The 16,445-nt window shown below is 44.8% G+C and overlaps 1 protein-coding gene and 1 long non-coding RNA gene across 2 annotated transcripts; one reads left to right on the top strand and one right to left on the bottom strand.

Moving 5' to 3' along the window:
* Positions 1-1,833: 1,833 nt before the first annotated feature.
* Positions 1,834-8,647, top strand: LOC105738118. Its single transcript, XR_001113849.2, has 3 exons — positions 1,834-2,154; positions 5,581-5,726; positions 8,287-8,647. It is a non-coding gene; the product is annotated as an uncharacterized LOC105738118 (long non-coding RNA).
* LOC100584526 (embryonic testis differentiation protein homolog A-like) lies at positions 4,150-5,618 on the bottom strand. The gene is made up of 2 exons (XM_030808988.1): positions 5,494-5,618; positions 4,150-4,378 (listed from the first exon to the last, which is right to left on the bottom strand). Exons 1-2 carry the CDS (start codon positions 5,616-5,618, stop codon positions 4,150-4,152), a joined length of 354 nt encoding a protein of 117 aa, XP_030664848.1.
* Positions 8,648-16,445: the final 7,798 nt, after the last annotated feature.

Below are 16,445 nucleotides of genomic sequence, written 5' to 3'. Positions count from 1 at the left end.
GCCCAAGGTCAATCCCTTCAAGGCAGGGAGTTCCCCCAGGTCTTGGGTATGTCCAGAGATGCAGTCTGGGAGCCAGGGATTAGAGTAAAATACCTTCGCAATTTACCTTTTGTTTTGTTCGACTGCAGCTAAGCTGCCACTCCAACTACAATACAGTTTTCCCACTCTTCCCTCCCTTTGCACAAGTATAGGAGTCTCTCCTGTGGCCACCATCACCACTGGTCCATGGGGAGTTCTGCCAGGCATCACTGATGTTCACTTAAATCCCAAGGGCTCTTCCATCAGCTTGTAGTGAATGCTGCCAGGCCTGGGGCTCACTCTGCAGGGCAGTGGGCTCCCCTATGGCCCAGGCAGGTCCAGAAATGCTGTCTAAGAGCTGAGGCCTGGACTCGAGGACCCCAACAGCCTGCTTGTTGCTCTACTGCACTGGCTGAGCTGGTACTTAGGGTCTAATACAAAGTCCCCTTTACTTTTCTCTGTTCTTGTTTCAAATGGAAGGAGTCCTTCACCATAGCTGGGAGGATGCTGGGTCATCCCTGAAGTCAGCACGCCTCAGAGCCCAAGGCCCATGGCTTACTCCCTGCATCTCGCTGGGTGTTATTCAGTGCCCAAGGGCTCTTTAGTCAGCAGGTGATAGGTCCTGCCAGGACTGGTCCTTTCCTTCAAGGCAGTGGGCTCCCTTCTGGCCTAGTGTGCATCTAGAAATGTCGCCCAGGAGCTAGGGCCTGGAAAGGGAGCCTTACAACTCTGCCCAGTGCCCTGTTCTACTGTGATTCAGCTGGTATCAAAGATGCAACATAATGTCCCCCTTTAATGTGTTAGTCCATTTTTATACTGCTATAAAGGACTGCCTTTATTCACTCTCCTCTCCTTAAGCAGAAGTAAGGGGACGTTTTAATTGCTGTGAGCTGCACTACCAGGGATTGGAGGAGGGATGGCACAAGGGCTCCGCTAGTCATGTCAGCTGCTGTCTCCCTAGTCACGTGCCACCGGAGTTCACTGGTTGTAAGCCCAGCCCAGCACTAGGAGTTCCTTAGAAACTGCAGTCCTTGTGTCCTAGACTGCCTTTCAAGTTTACATAGGACTCTAGAGCACTTTTGCCCACAGTGGCGAGGCTTGAGAAGAAGCTCAAGTTTCAAATGATGGGAAGGGTGATTCTCCTGGCGAGGGCTGGTCCAAATGCACCCCCCCACCACCTGTGTGTGGGCACTGGCTGCACCCTGTATGGATTTGTTTTCTGCTGTGATAGGGCAGCATTGAGTTCAAGGTAAAGTCCCCCACTTGCTGCACTCTCCCTCCCCAAAGTGCACAGACTCTCCACGCTGGTGGATGGAGGAGGGGTAGCATTGGTGGTTCCAGACTACCTCTCTTGCCCTGTGCAATGCCTCTTTCAGTGATATGAAGTTAAGACCAGGTGATGTGATTGCTCACCTAATTCTTGGTTCTTGTGGCAGTGTTTTCTGTATGCAGATATTTGTTAAAATCTGGTGTTCCAGTGAAGGGAGATGGGATGAGCGGTGTAGGTTTCTATTCTGCCATCTGCATCTGTCCCCTGCCAAGGTGACTTTCCCTTCACCCAGTCAATGTGAATGTGTGGGAAACTTTCTTGTAACCATTAAAGTTACAACTTAGGTTCCACGTGGTATTATAATCAAATTGACCTCATCTGTTATGATAAGATGGCTCACAACACTGTGTTTGCTACCATGTGTTGGGCAAGGGTTTTATTCCTCTGATTAAAGCAACAGTGGTGGAACAGTAATGGAAGTAGAAAAAAGTGGTGAATTGATTTGATTCTTCTCAGTTTGTCCAACTAGGTATATGCTTCTCTGCAGGGCTGTGTGTTCCGGAAGGCTGATACCATGGAGGACATCACCTTGGCTTCCTGGCTGTCTGGTTAGTGATTTGAGCAATGAGAGGCAGCAGCTAGAAATGAAAGAGTAGAAGAAGAGAGTGTCTCCTGACACTGTGCACGGTCTCCACTCAGCCTCTGATTCCTGTGAGTCAGCTGCATCCAGATTTCCACCCCCTCCCCCGTCCCGAGAAGGCTGCATTTGACCCACTAAGAACTCCTGAGAAAAATCTCTTCAGAGGAATTTTGGCCAAATCTTCTCTCCCTCTCCTACAGCCACTTTCCTCCTGAATTTCTTACTTGTGAGTGTCACTTCTGGAAACAAAAGTCAAGTTCTCTAGGTGAACACTGAGTAGCCCCAACCTTCCAGTGAATTTGAAGTGTAGGAAGTTTTCCTCGTTTAAACTCAGCACAGCATCCAATCCCTGGGAAGCATGCCTCTCTGGTCTCCAACCCACCCAGACTTCCAGTGTGAGTAGACACCTGCAGGTGGGTGAGTGGTCAGAGGTCACATGATTGTGATTGACTTCTTTACCAGGCCTGCATTGTTAGGCAACTCCTTGCAAGATGGGAAATAGTTGGTACCAATTGTTGTGGGGCACTAGTCAAGTCGGAAACTGGACAGAGCTTCACTTGAATGTGCTGCTGCTCTAGTTTGGATAACTTTACCGTCTATGTATATATCCAAGTACTGCTTGGCACAGTTGAGTTTCTCTTTGGTACATAATTCTGTGCTACTTGTTTTCTCACTCAGTATGATGGTGAGATTTATCCACACATAACTCTGTATCCTAAATTCTGTGTCTTTTGTTGTGTGGCCATGGAGTGTAGGAGGTCGGCTGTTATCGGCCTCTGCTCCTGTGGGTTTGGCTCCTTCTTGCCCTACCTGCTGCCCTTTCAGCCTCCGTTCCCCACCTATTCTCCACCTCACAGCCACTGTTTGATGCTGGACTGGAGGTAAATAGTCACCAACATAGCAGTGTCCAGGCAGCATTCCTCCCAACAGTGCACCCAGGAGGCCCCTCTACCTGGCAGCCTCTAACCCCTCCTCTCCATCCTGCAGCCACCTGCATCCTCTGAGGAGAGGCTGGTGGCTCTTTTTTGGCAATGCTGCATCAGTGCAGGGACAGAGAAGGTGACAGGGACAAAGAGGACGGTGAAAAGGACATAGAGCAGTTTAAGTTTCTACCACATAAAAAATCTGGAAGAGACCTGGCTAAGGGGAGAGAGAGTAACAGCCCCTTAGATGTAGGTGGGGGAGGGGACACAGGAAGGGGCCTTGGGGAATGCTGGACAGGTTGTGAGAACACAGGCAATTGGGGAGGAGAGGAAGAGGGGACAGAGGACTGCTTGCAGGCTTATTTTGCAGCTCACGTGAAAGGACAAGAGAAATGCTTGGAATTTGTGATGGCTTTAATGGTTCATCTTATGTAAATTTCATATTACTCCTCCCTTAGGCTTGCCCATGTTTGCCACGGCTCTGACCTCTTTGCTCTCCCTGTCCCCTCTTCAGCTGAACTCTCACTTGTCAGTGACCAACTGCCCACAGAGTTCCCATTTCAGGTTTCTCAGAATGAGTATCTGACTTGCTCAGCACATTCCTTGGGGACAGAGCTTCTTCAGTGGGAGCCATCTCATGTGTGTTGTTGTCCTATCAGGTGGCTTCACTTCAGTCAAATGAATTATCCTTGGCTGTGGCCTGAGCAGGTTTGTCTGACATGACACAAAAAAGTGACCAGCGCATTCTATACTTTCCTGGGGACAAAGGGCAGAGCGGTTGCCTCTGGAAGGCTCTGTGGATATGACATTGGTAGTATTAAAACATATCCCCAACCCACAGCCCAACTGTTGGTCTGCTCTTAAAGAATGTCTTTTCACTAGGACAAGCATTGGGTTTTAGAGGGGAACACCAGGGCAGTCTCTTCCAAATGGCTAGGGAGAAGAGTCTTTGGTCCTTGAATGCCAAGTACTACATCACTTTGACTTTGCAGTGTTTTTCAGATTGATGGTGGGAGAGGCCTGGTGTGCAGCATGATCTCACCCTCTCCCCTGGGTCTGAGCACCCCTGTACAGCGTGTTAGGATGAACAGAACCCCCTTCCGGTGTAACCCAAGAACACCCTGTCAGCAAACACACATCCAACCTAAAGGAGTGAAATGACAGACTCTGTTTTAATGACTCAAACATGGGAGGAGTTTATTGTTCTAATTATATTTCATTTCTCAAAGATCTGGGCAGGCTTCAGCACATAAGCCACATGACTTTTTGTCCAAGGCCATGTCCACCCTGGAGTAGCTTTATGACATCATCCACACCCATCTTGACAGGTCGATGTCACTTCTGTGCCGGCCCAGTTGTCTGTTGATTAAAAATATCAGCACATTTTTGGTGGGCTTCTTGCGTGTGAAGGATTTGTCTGACTTCTTGATGTTCAGTGTGGGCTCCCTGGGACTGCCTTTAGGGAGTTCTTTATCCATGACGTGTTGACTCCACCCAACCTCAGTAAAACAGCACAACGGAGGAAGTCTGAAAAAGATGACGTATTCTAGGTAATCAAGTGTACCCGGCAACCTCTTCCTCACTGGCACAAAACCACACACACACACACACACCCCACACCCACACACACTGCTACCAGCAGTAGTCATAGGAGATTTCTTTGGGTCATCATCTGATTTGAAGCACTAACCATATTGTTTCTTCAATCTGTCTTACACATGGGGCTGTGCAGCAGCCTGATGGGACCCGGGACATTAAGGACACACTATTGCATCACTCTAATCATTACCTGACACACACAGGCTTGTTAGATTGTACTCAAAACACTACCTCATAGCTCAAGTGTCATTGTAATTCTTATATCCACACTAATGTTAACTCAATTCTATGTTGCTCTTTCTCGGAGCTGCCTTCTTCTCACCTCTGAGTTTTCCCTGTACCTGGGATATGGGCTTCCTTCTGAACTCCATTATTCATGTTATGCAGAGTAATTCTCTTTGGTAAATCTATCCGTAACAAAGTTCAGTACTTTACATTTGCATTTCTTCATTCTACAACTTGCAGGCTGCTATAATTTGTTTCCTCATTCCAAATCTCTTTCTGTGACTTTAGCATCAAATGGGATTTGCCTCCTTTGAAAATCACTGGTGAAGCAGGTATGAATCTTCCTCCAAACCCCTGTGTAAGAAATAAACTGGACATTCTCAAGTACTACCTAGTTTCTGTTTCTAAGGTTCATCCTGCTGATTTTCCATCCTGGGAACGTGATCACAGTGGCTTAAAGATTGTACTCACCTCTGATGCCTGGCCCTGCCTCATCCCCAAAAACCCAGTTCTGCATTTCATTTGAATCTAGCACAGTGCCAAGGCTAGGGGTGGATGCCCACTGTTCTCTCTATTTTGACCTCCCAAGAGAGACTAAAAGACTTGCCCAAGTGACAGAGAGGTGAGATTGGAACTGAGAAAGCCTGTATCTGAAGCTTCTGCTTTTACCCACTGCTCTATAGTGTCTCTGTATCAATTTGAACAAATGACTCTCTGATAACCTCCCCCCATTACCAAACAGGATTGGGGTTTATCAGGTAGGTTAGTTAATGGCACAAAAGGATGCTCTATGATCTTGGTATATCAGGATATTTTACCTGTGAGACCACTCAGGTTTCTTCTGAAGAAAGATCTGGACCAGAGGGTGAACAGTAACAGCTTGGCACTCCCTCTCTTTCCTTGAGTTCCGGGGCCTGATTGGTTCAGCACCAAGTGAAGTCATAGTTACTATAGTGACTCACAATTGTCCTCAGAACCTAGTGCCAACAGTCTGCAAGATTCAAACACTGGCCACCATCCCTGGCTTCCTTCTGGTTCAAGCCTGAATAAGGTGAGTGGAAGTTGCTGGGAGAGGAGGTGGGTATATCCTGTGGCTGGGTGCCATCTGCATGTCTCCTTCCTAGACAGAACCCTCAACTACCCTGGCCTCAGAGCTTGTTCCTGGCTCGTATAAAATCCATGAAAATTTCTCCTTTGTGTAAATAAACAGCACCCATTGCATCTTGCCTTGTCCCCTGGGTAGTGATCAGCAACTTTCTCTGCCATGTTCCAATCCAGGAATTAGTTCCAGGTCGAACTTCCTACTTGCTTCTCAATCTTGCATCCATCTTTGGTCGTGACTCTGCAAGTACTCCTTCTATAATACACAATTCATGTAAATGGAGTGTTTAGTTGCAGAAATTGAACACTGCAATTAAACATTGCTGTGTCTCCCACACTTATCTAAACCCTCCCGAAGCTCAGTGCAGTGGAGCCCCTCCCAAAGCTCAATGCAGTGCAGCTTCACACCTTTATTCTGTGGACCTGGGATGCAGGTGGGCTTTTAATGCTTTGGAAAATCTTATGCTAAAACTGGACCAGTTCCTTGAGACATACTCATATGTCTCAAGCCATATTCCCTTCCAAGTCTCTGATCTAGAATAACTACGTTGTTAAGGAAAGTGTGACCCATGTGGGTATTGTCTAGATGCTGGACATGGATTTTCCAGGCTGTCAGAAGGATAACGGTGGGGACAGCGCTTTGTGTTTTTTGTAGTGTGGTTCTCATGAGGAACTAAAATGACTATTATGAGATGTGGCTTGCCTCCACCCTGGCTGCCCACTCAGTCTTATGTAAGAACTGAGGAAATTGACGTTACTGTAAAGTGACCCGGGTCGCACACTCCCTTTCTTGAGTGGCAGGGAAGGAAGGCTCACTCCTCCAGGTTTTCTCCTAGCCCCCGTAGAACCATGTAAAGACGTTGAGGCCATTTTCAGTGTTCTAAACAATTTGGAGAGGAAAGACAACATATTGGTGTATTTTATTAACAAAGAAAGTGGAAAACTGTCTTTCTTTTAGGGAATTGACATCCTAGAAATCCAAGTCAATCACCTAGGAAATAGACCAGGAGAGGCTGATTGAGAGAAGTGAAATGCATAAAGACTTTGCATACTAGGTCAGGCACAGTGGCTCTCACCTATAATCCCAGCACTTTGGAAGGCTGAGGGGAGTGGATCGCTTGAGCCCAGGAGTTCAAGACCTCCAGTTGGCCTTGGGTCATATCCAGGATGCTCCAACTGTAAGACAAAAAGCCCCTAAGGCAGAGAGTCATGGTGATTGCCGTAAGCAGCCCTGCAGATGCAAAGATGAGATGTAGCTCTGCAGGGCCAGAGTCTGAATACATAAGTCAGTGTCAGAATCTTTTTGGCACTATCTGTTCCTTAAATAGGTCAATACTCACCATTTGTGCAAATTTTCGTTGAACTGGAGCTACATTTCCTTTCTATAGATAGCATGTTTAAAATTATTTTTTTAAAGCGACCCAGGTCACACACTCCCTTTCTTGAGTGGCAGGGAAGGAAGGCTCAGTCCTCCAGGTTTTCTCCTGGCCACATAGAACCACGTAAAAACCCTGAGGCCATATTCATTGTCCTAAACAATTTGGAGAGGGAAGATAACTTATTGGTGTATTTTATTAACAAAGAAAGTGGAAAACTATCTTTCTCTTAAGGAACTGACATCCTAGAAATCCAAGGCAATCACCTAGGAAATAGGTCAGGAGAGGCTGATTGAGAGAAGTGAAATGCATAAAAACTTTGCATACTAGGTGAGGCACAGTGGCTCTTGCCTATAATTCCAGCACTTTGGAAGGCTGAGGGGGGTGGAGTGCTTGAGCCCAGGAGTTGAAGACCAGCCTGGGCAACATAAGGAGACCCCATCTCTACAATAAAAATAAATGAATACATAAATTAAAAATTTGCACAGTCTTCCAATAAATAGGGAATATCATAGATTTAAGCTATCCTATTTACATTGGTTGCAAACGTTATGAAACACCCAGAAAAATAATGAAGATAAATATAAGGAAAACACACATGCCACTTTTTATGAGCCTTCAGTTTGAATAGTCACATAATATTTTAAAATACTACATTTTTCTTAAGAGGAAGATCAATTTTTGCAATGGCATCAATTCGCCTCTAAATAAATCAGTATATCCAGTACAATCCTAATCATAATTTATAGCAGAATTTTGAGTGTGTGTGTAACTGGAAGATCAGATGAAATTATATTCCAAAAAAATGTGAAGGATTATGCAAGAGGGGTAGCTTCTCATTCTGGACTCAAAACTTACTCTGTAGTATTGGTGAATGAGACAAGAATTGATAGACATGTCCATGGACCAACGAAGAGATTTTAGAAATATACTCATGCGTATGTGGAGCTCAAAGAAATTTAAAAATCACAAGTTACCACAAAGCTGACTTTTATGATCGTGTGTGTGTGTGTGTGTGTGTGTGTATGTGTGTACATGCAGGCATGTGTGTTAGGGAGGAGAAGTGCAGAGAGGCTTCCGGGGCTACTTGATGCTTCTCCTCCAGGTAATTCTAGATTCCATCAACTTTCACAGGTCTCTCTTCTGTGCTGTCTTCCTGAAGCCATCTGTGGAGTCAAGCAGTCATGGCTCAGGGACACTCTGGAGTAGGTCCCAGCACATCTGCACGGAGCATCAGGAGGAAAGTGGATGAATACTTAAGACCCAGCCTGGCCTCTAAATCCGTGCTGAGCGTTTTACTCAGTAGACAGCTTGGAAATCATAGAAACGATGTGGATCTGACAGAATGGCTGTGGACACTGACGCAAGCCATACCAGGGAGGACCTGGCCTTTGCCAACACGCCACACAATCAACCCACCTCTGCCCCCTGGGGAGGATGGAAAATCCAAGAAAATGGAGTGGATCAATAAATCCTTCCCCTGATGCAACCATTACAAATGGAAGCTGTGTTCTCACTGCTTTTGGCTGGACGTGGTCTTTGATCACCTGGTTTCTTGACTTCTGACCCGTCTCTGTGTTACCCGAGGCCACAACAGATGAACTTTACCTACTCCCCCCCCGAGAAGGTGTTTACTAACTTTGTAGAGTCTGGGGATGTTGGAGACACAAGGGGCCCTGTTTAGAGAAGCTGGAAGGGCAGCTGAGTGGACACATGGAGAGGCCCTGCAACCCTAAATTTCTAGGGGAGAGGCCTTTAAGGAGCCCACTTAGAGGTCTTGATTTGTCTCCCTTGAAGTTTGGGGGAGAGCATGGGTAGACATCGAAATCAAATAAATTTAAAATGAGAGTGGCTTGCAGAGTGGGGTGGGAATTTTTGCAAGAGATATACTTCTTAAATTGAGAAAAAAAGAAAGGGAGCTAAAGAGGTAACCAGAAATGCCCAGGAAATAAAGAATGGTCTTTCAAGTGCTGGTGCAAAATAACTTTGAGCCTACAATTCTACTTCTAGCTAGACATTCAAGTTGGAGGATAAATTAGCATACAAGGTGTTCAAGTGTGGGTTCCCTGGAAATAGACCCTGAGGCACACTTATGAGTAGAAAACACTTACTTGGGAGGGAGTCCCAGATAGCACAGGTAAGAGTGTGGGGAGGTGAGACATACAAGGAATGCAGCCAATTTAAGTGGGAGGAATAAGCTAGCAAGTTTCCACTGTGGGCGATTGGAGCTAATTCCCAGGGGGACCCTACGGGAGACTTTGTAGAACACTCACCTCACATTCATCCCAAGTGCAGAATGAGATGGCTTGGGGGTATTTAGGCGCCAAATACCCAACCATTCTTGTTAAAGTACTTCCCCCATGGGAGATATAAATCCCTGTCACCTCCAGTTGGCCTTGGGTCATATCCAGCATGCTCTAAGGGTGAGACAAAAAGCCCCCAAGGCAGAGCCTCATGGCGATTGCCATAAGCAGCCCTATAGATGGAAAGGTGAGACCTAGCTCTGCAGGGCCAGTGTCTAAATACATAAGTCAGTGTCAGAATCTTTTTGGCACTGCCTGTTCCTTAAATAGTTCAATACTAACCGTTTGTGAAACTTTTCTTTGTACTGGAGCTACATTTCCTGTCTATAGATAGCATGTTTTAAGTGTTTTGCCAATTATCAATTTTAATTGGAAACTGATTGCAGGACCTCTGTCCCAGAGAATTGGTAGATACGTGTTTAGCCATCGAAGGAGCATTGTAGACACCAAAATCTTCCCCTTGGGGAAAAGAAAGCAGGATTTTTGTAGTGTGTCCTGCCTGCAGATGTGCCATGCTGGGTGTTAGGCACAGGTCTCTCCCTGGATTTCATGGAGATCTTGGGCTGCATTTGTCAGAAAGTGTATTCTTGCCATTCAGCCTAGTGGAATCCAAGCTGCAGCGTCTCACCTCTTGCTGAGGGGTTCCTCAGCACATGGAATTCCAAGAACCTCCTCCTCTCCAGGTCTCCCATAGCAGCTGGAACTTTATTCATGTCCCTATCATTACTTTCTCTATGGAATGGGATGAGTTGCTGGTTAGGTTGCTCCCTCCCACCTATGCCCATCCAGGCCCATGCTCAACACACTGTCCCCATAGTGGGTGCCCCTATCCCCAGGGATTCTTGGAAATGCTGTTCTGGGTGATGACTCCATTTCAGCACTGACATAGCCAGTGGCAGCAACAGATGGCCTTCTCAAGCTTGTGTTGGGAGTCTAGTGATGAATCCTTTTTTTTGCGGTTCAGATGGGACTCGCAATGCCCAGCTCCGCTGGTGTTGCTTTTCACCTTTCTTCTGTCTCCAGTCTTACAAGTCACTGATGATTGAAGAAATGCCAAGAAGCTGCAACAACTTCCAGCTGCTCTCTCTGAGCACAGTGTTAGGTGACTGGGGTCTCCTGTTCAGTTGAAGGGCTCCAGCTGAATGTCTTCTGGATTCGCTTTAAAGGAATTGAATTAGACCAGGCATAGTCCCCATTAACAGCAATGCAGGCTATGGCAGCTTGGAACGAGGCTATACTTAAGTGGGGTCCTATTCTCAGAGAGAAAACCAAGAGGGAGATTCAGAGAATGACCAGCGCAGCGTCAGTCAAAGCAAATTTGAGAAAGGAAAGGATCTTCGGAGTCTCACTGCCCATCCTTTATGTCAAATACCCCTTTTCACCACATTACACTATTCAATTATATTTCTGAAACTGTTTCATGGAATACTAGATCTATGAGATGTTGATAACTGTCCTGTAAACAATGTACTCTCTTGGCCAGTATGTTTGGGCAACTATTCTGTGCTATATCCCCCAATGGGTGCTATACGAAGTCCATCAGTGTTGCAGACTCCAAGAAGCCCTCGTGCACTCCTTTACCACTCCTCCTACTCTTCCCCTTACTCTGTCTATTCATCTTCCTCCCCTCCTTCCTCAGCCTCTCTTCCTCTCCCTCTTCTTTTTTCTATTCTTCTTCCTCAGGAGGCTATCTAGATACAGAGAGAGCTTAAATAAGATGACTGCACAAGAAGGATGGACCTGCCTCTTGGCTCTCTCATCTCCCTTGACCTTTGGATGTTGGCCATTGTCTGCCCTACACCTTTGGTGGATATAATTGATTCTGCCTGGCCCTAGGCATACACCGGCATCTGAAGCTGGTGTCTGCCGTTGCTGTTGTGGCTTGCAATTAGGAGAGTTGCACTGCACGCTTTGGGTCTTCCTCTTTTCTGTCCCTGGCCTCATCTTGTTGACCTGTTCTCTCAACTCTTCTGTGGAGTCTGTTTCTGGACCTGCAGCTATATCTCATCTATGCTGCAAACGACTCATGGGGGACCCCAGGGCACCATGTCAGAACCTTGCTTTCCTAAGTGCCAGGATGTCATTTCTGAGCTCCTTATGAAAAACATAAGAGAGGGGAAGGAAGATGAATGCAGGCTCCTTCTTTATGGTACTTGTAATTGCAGAGACTTATAGAGTATGTAATCTATGCTGGACACAGTCTTGCGCCCATTATGTGTGACAACTAACTTAATCCTCAAAGCTCGGCAAGGCAGGGATTATTATCATAGCTTTCTTTGTAGATGAGGAACCGAATGTCTAAGGAAGTTGAACAACTTGCCTAAAGGCCCCAAGCCTGGGAGAATTGGGATTTGGGTCCAAGCAGCCTGGCTCTGTCTTTGGTGCCCATAAGCACAGTGTTTGACTCAGCAGCCTGAGGCCAGTTACCTGCTGAGTGCAGACACCCATCCTTCTGCTTCCTTCTTCCTCCCTTCATTCAAGAAACACTCCCCAGGGAGAGGTAAAGACCCTAGAGAGAGGGGGTGGTTGACAGATCAGGACAAGGCTTGACATGTATCTGTGGCCATTTAGAGACATGGTGGAGGGATTGGCTTCACACAGAAGGAGGTGATAGGGATCCCTCACTGGGGCTCCATGACTGCACTTCTGGGGGTCTCTGAATTGTACGAGACAGGTTGTGGTTCAGGAGGTTTTAGGAAGGAACAGGTCCACGTTAGCCTCAGATTTTCCAAGGCATAGAAAGCCCACCTGTATCCCACGTCCCCAAAATAAAAATGTGAGGCTCTACTGCTCTGAGTTAAAGAATGCAGTTAGACAAGTGTGTGGGAAGCAGCAGGGACCCCACAGCATCTACCGAGTAAGAGCGTGATGGGACCCAGGACATTATGGAAACATTGTTAGACAAATCCGTTGGTCACTTGACACACATAGACTTGTTAGATTGTAATAGCAGTGCTAGATTTTTTCTCAATTGTTCACTTAATCTACATACTCAAGATTTTTAGACTAATGGACTATTTTTGTTTTAAAGAAAAATTGAGTGGAAAGTACTGACAGTTCACATATGCCCACCACCACTGTCTCCTCTATGATTCACATCTTGCACTAGTGTGGGACATTTGTTACCACCGAAGAGCCAGTATTGATACATTATTTTTCTTTTTTTTTGAGAAGGAGTCTCGCTCTTTCACCCAGGCTTGAGTGCAGTGGCGCGATCTCGGCTCACTGCAGGCTCCGCCCCCCGGGGTTCACGCCATTCTCCTGCCTCAGCCTCCCGCTTAGCTGGGACTACAGGCGCCCGCTACCTCACCCGGCTAATTTTTTTTGTATTTTTTGTAGAGACGGGGTTTCACCTTGTTAGCCAGGATGGTCTCGATCTCCTGACCTCGTGATTCGCCCGCCTCGGCCTCCCAAAGTGCTGGGATTACAGGCGTGAGCCACCGCGCCCGGCCTGATACATTATTATTAACTAAAGCTGGTAATTTATATGGGGCTCACTCATTGTGTTGCATAGTCTATGGGCTTTGACAAATGTAATCAATCACACTTGGTCATGGCGTATATTTCTTTGTATACATTATTGGATTTAATTTGATAATGTATTATTGGGAATATTTACATTGGTGTTCGTGAGAGATATTGGCCTATAGTTTTCCTTCCTTATAACATCTTTGTCTGATTTTGGTAGTAGGGTAATACTGGCCTCAAGGAATGAATTAGGAAGGATTCTCTTTGATTCAAACTTTTGAAGAGATTGTAGACAATTCGTATAGTTTAAAACTTAAATGTTTGGTAGAATTTCCCAGTAAACACAGCCGGATTTCCTGATTTCCATTTTGGAAGGTATTAATTATTGATTCAATTTCCTTAATAGACATAGGCCTATTCAAAGTATGTACTTCTTCTTCTGTGTGTTTTGATACATTGTGCCTTTTCAGAATTGTTTTATTTCATCTAGATTATGGAATCTGTGGGTGTTAAGTTGTTTATTATTCATTTAATGTACATGGGATCATTGGTGGTGGCCCCTTTTTGACTTCTGATATCAGTATTTGTGTTTTCTCTCTCTCTCTCTCTTTTTTTTTTTACTTAGCCTAGCTAGAGGTTCAAAATTGTTTTGATCTTGTCAAACAGCCACCTTTAAAAATTCTTTCCAACTTTTATTTTAGGTTCAGGGGGTACATGCACAAGTTTGTTGTATGCAAAATTGCATGTCATGGGGGCTTTGTATACAGATTAGTTCATCACACAGAAAATAAACATAGTACGCATCAGGTAGTTTTCTATCCTGGTCCTCCTCTCACCCCCCACCATCACATAGGCCCAGGTGTCTATTTGTCTATTGTTTCCTCACACTTGTAAGAAAGAACTCAAGGCTTGGCTCACACTTGTAAGAAAGAACACGTAGTACTAGGTTTCCTGTTCCTGCATTTATTCATTTAGGATAATGGCCTCCAGCCCCACCCTGTTGCTGCAAAGGACACAATCTCATTCTTTTTGATGACTGTATAGTATTCCATGGTATAGATACACCAGATATTCTTTATTCAGTCTACCATTGATGGCCACTTATGTCGATTTCATGTATTTGCTATTGTGAATAGTACTGCAGTGAACATATGTGTGCATCTGTCTGTATGGTACAATGATTTATATAATTAGTTAGGTATATACCCAGTAATGGGATTGGTGGGTCGAAAGGTAGTTCTGTGTAAGTTCTTTGAGAAATCTCCAAACTGCTTTCCACAGTGGCTGAACTAATTTACATTCCCACCAGCAGTGTATGAGCATTCCCTCTTCTCCACAGTCATGCCAGCTTCTGTTATTTTCTGACTTTTTGATGATAGCCATTCTGACTGACTGGTGTGACATGGTCTCACACTGAGGTTTTAATTTGCATTTGTCTGATGATTAGTGATGTTGAGCATTTTTTCATATGCTTCTTGGGGCACGCGTATATCTTCTTTTGAGAAGTGTCTGTTCGTGTCCTTTGCTCATTTTTAATGGGGCTGTTTGTTTTATGCTTGTTAATTTCTTTAAGGTGCTTACGGAATTTGGATATTAGACCTTTTTAAGATGCAGAATTTGCAAATTTTACTCCCATTATAGAGGTTGTCAGTTTACTTTGTTGATAGCTTCTTTTGCTGTGCAGAAGCTCTTTGGTTCAATTAGGTCCCATTTCTCAATTTTTGTTTTTGTCATAATTGTCTTTGGTGTTTTCATCATGAAATCTTTGCCGGGGCCTATGTCTAGAATGGCATTTCTTTTTATTATTATTATTATTATTATTATTATTATTATACTTTAAGTTTTAGGGAACATGTGCACAATGTGCAGGTTTGTTACATATGTATCCATGTGTAGAATGGCATTTCTTAGGTTATCTTCTAGGTTTTTTTTTTATAATTATCTGTTCACATTTAAGTCTTTAATCCATCTTGAGTTGGTTTTTGTATATGGTGAAAGGGAGTGGTCCAGTTTCACTCTTCAGCATGTGCTTAGCCAGCATAGGGAGGTATCAATTAACTGCTACATGTTTTACCTCAAGAACTGGGAGATCATCCCTCCTGATCTGGAAACCTCTACACCACTGCCGCCAATCTCCTCACCTCCGTGCACAAGATTATAAAGGTCAGAGCTCTGTGCTGGTACATGTGAGGATGCATGTGGCAGCTCCACAAGTTCCCTTGATCACTCTTGTGCTGTTGGCTACTAACAGCAATCCATGAGTGGGAATTCTACAACAAATTTTTATCAGAAGACCATAACTATTCTACAAAATCTGAGAAACAGAAGCAACTAATAAGCTTGATAAAAACAAGAATGCAGGTAGCTCAGGAGAACTCAACAGTGGATCTTCTAAATCACATTTTCTGTAAAGAAATGGTATCATCAGACTGAGCAGGAAAATACTCAGTCATATAGTCTAGTCCAGAGCTCCAAAATTGGCAGGACAAAACCAGGATCGACTCCGCTAGGTTGAGGTGAAAAGTATGAAACCAAGTAACTACAGTCAGGGGACTCAGTCAATAGCAAACACAAGGGTGTGTATGCAGTGGGCAGTTCTCAGAGAGATGACACCAGCTGGATGGACCAATCAGCGTGAGACCCCTGCTTTTACCCTGAAGGATACAAACACAATACATGGACATTTTGACATGTCCAGTAAGTAAAACTCAAAAATTAGTTCTCTAAGTAGAAATGCACATATAACACACAATGGAGACAACTGAAAGACAAACACACCCAAACTCACAGCATCCCTTAAGGTAAACCCTGTCAAAACCATGAAGAGCTAATATCATGGGACCATGCTTTGACTCAGAGTCCTCCAGGTGAATTTCCCCACTGCTGTAGGACTGCTGTAATATGTTGAGACTCAGAAAACTATGGGCTAATGTTTCCATGTCACACTGCCATTGCAAAATATTACATACGATTTTAAGAATCAAGGAAAAGCTATTACAGGCATAGTTCTGACCTGTTGCATTTTTGGGTCTTCACCACTGCAATAAAGTGAGCCACACAAATATTTTGATTTACCTGTGCATATAAAAGTTTCATTTACCGTATAAAGAAATATATTTAGTGAGCGATAGCATTATGTCTACAAAACAATATGCATATTTTAATTAAAAAATACTTGATTGCTAAAAAAGACTAACGATGGTCAGAGCCCCCAGCAAGTCATCATCTTCTTGCTGGTGGAGGGTCTGGTCTTGATGTTGATGGCTGCTGGCTGACCAGCATGGTGGTTGCCGGAGGGTGGAGTGGCTTTGGAAATTCCTTAAGAGAAGACAGCGATGAAGTTGGTCACATTCATTGACTCTTCCTTTCATGAAAGATTTCTCTGTGGCATGCAATGCTGTTTGATAGCATTTTACCCAGAGTAAAACTTGCTTTAATATTGCACCCAATCCTCTCAACCATCCCCCCCCACACACAAACACACCCCTGCTTTGTCAACTGCATTAATGTAATATTTTAAAT

This window comes from Nomascus leucogenys, unplaced genomic scaffold (genome assembly GCF_006542625.1).
Source record: "Nomascus leucogenys isolate Asia unplaced genomic scaffold, Asia_NLE_v1 000822F_85651_qpd_obj, whole genome shotgun sequence".
In the NCBI taxonomy this organism is placed as follows: Eukaryota; Metazoa; Chordata; class Mammalia; order Primates; family Hylobatidae; genus Nomascus; species Nomascus leucogenys.
This window is presented reverse-complemented; position numbering and strand designations above follow the sequence as displayed.

Bases quoted from the DNA above. Each gene is read 5' to 3' on its own strand.
- LOC100584526 (XM_030808988.1), bottom strand. From the start codon at position 5,618: ATGACTTCACTTGGTGCTGAACCAATCAGGCCCCGGAACTCAAGGAAA. The intron at 4,379-5,493 runs GTAAAATATCCT...CATCTTTTTCAG, and splicing joins AAACCTGAGTGGTCTCACAG to ACTTCCTCCGTTGTGCTGTT.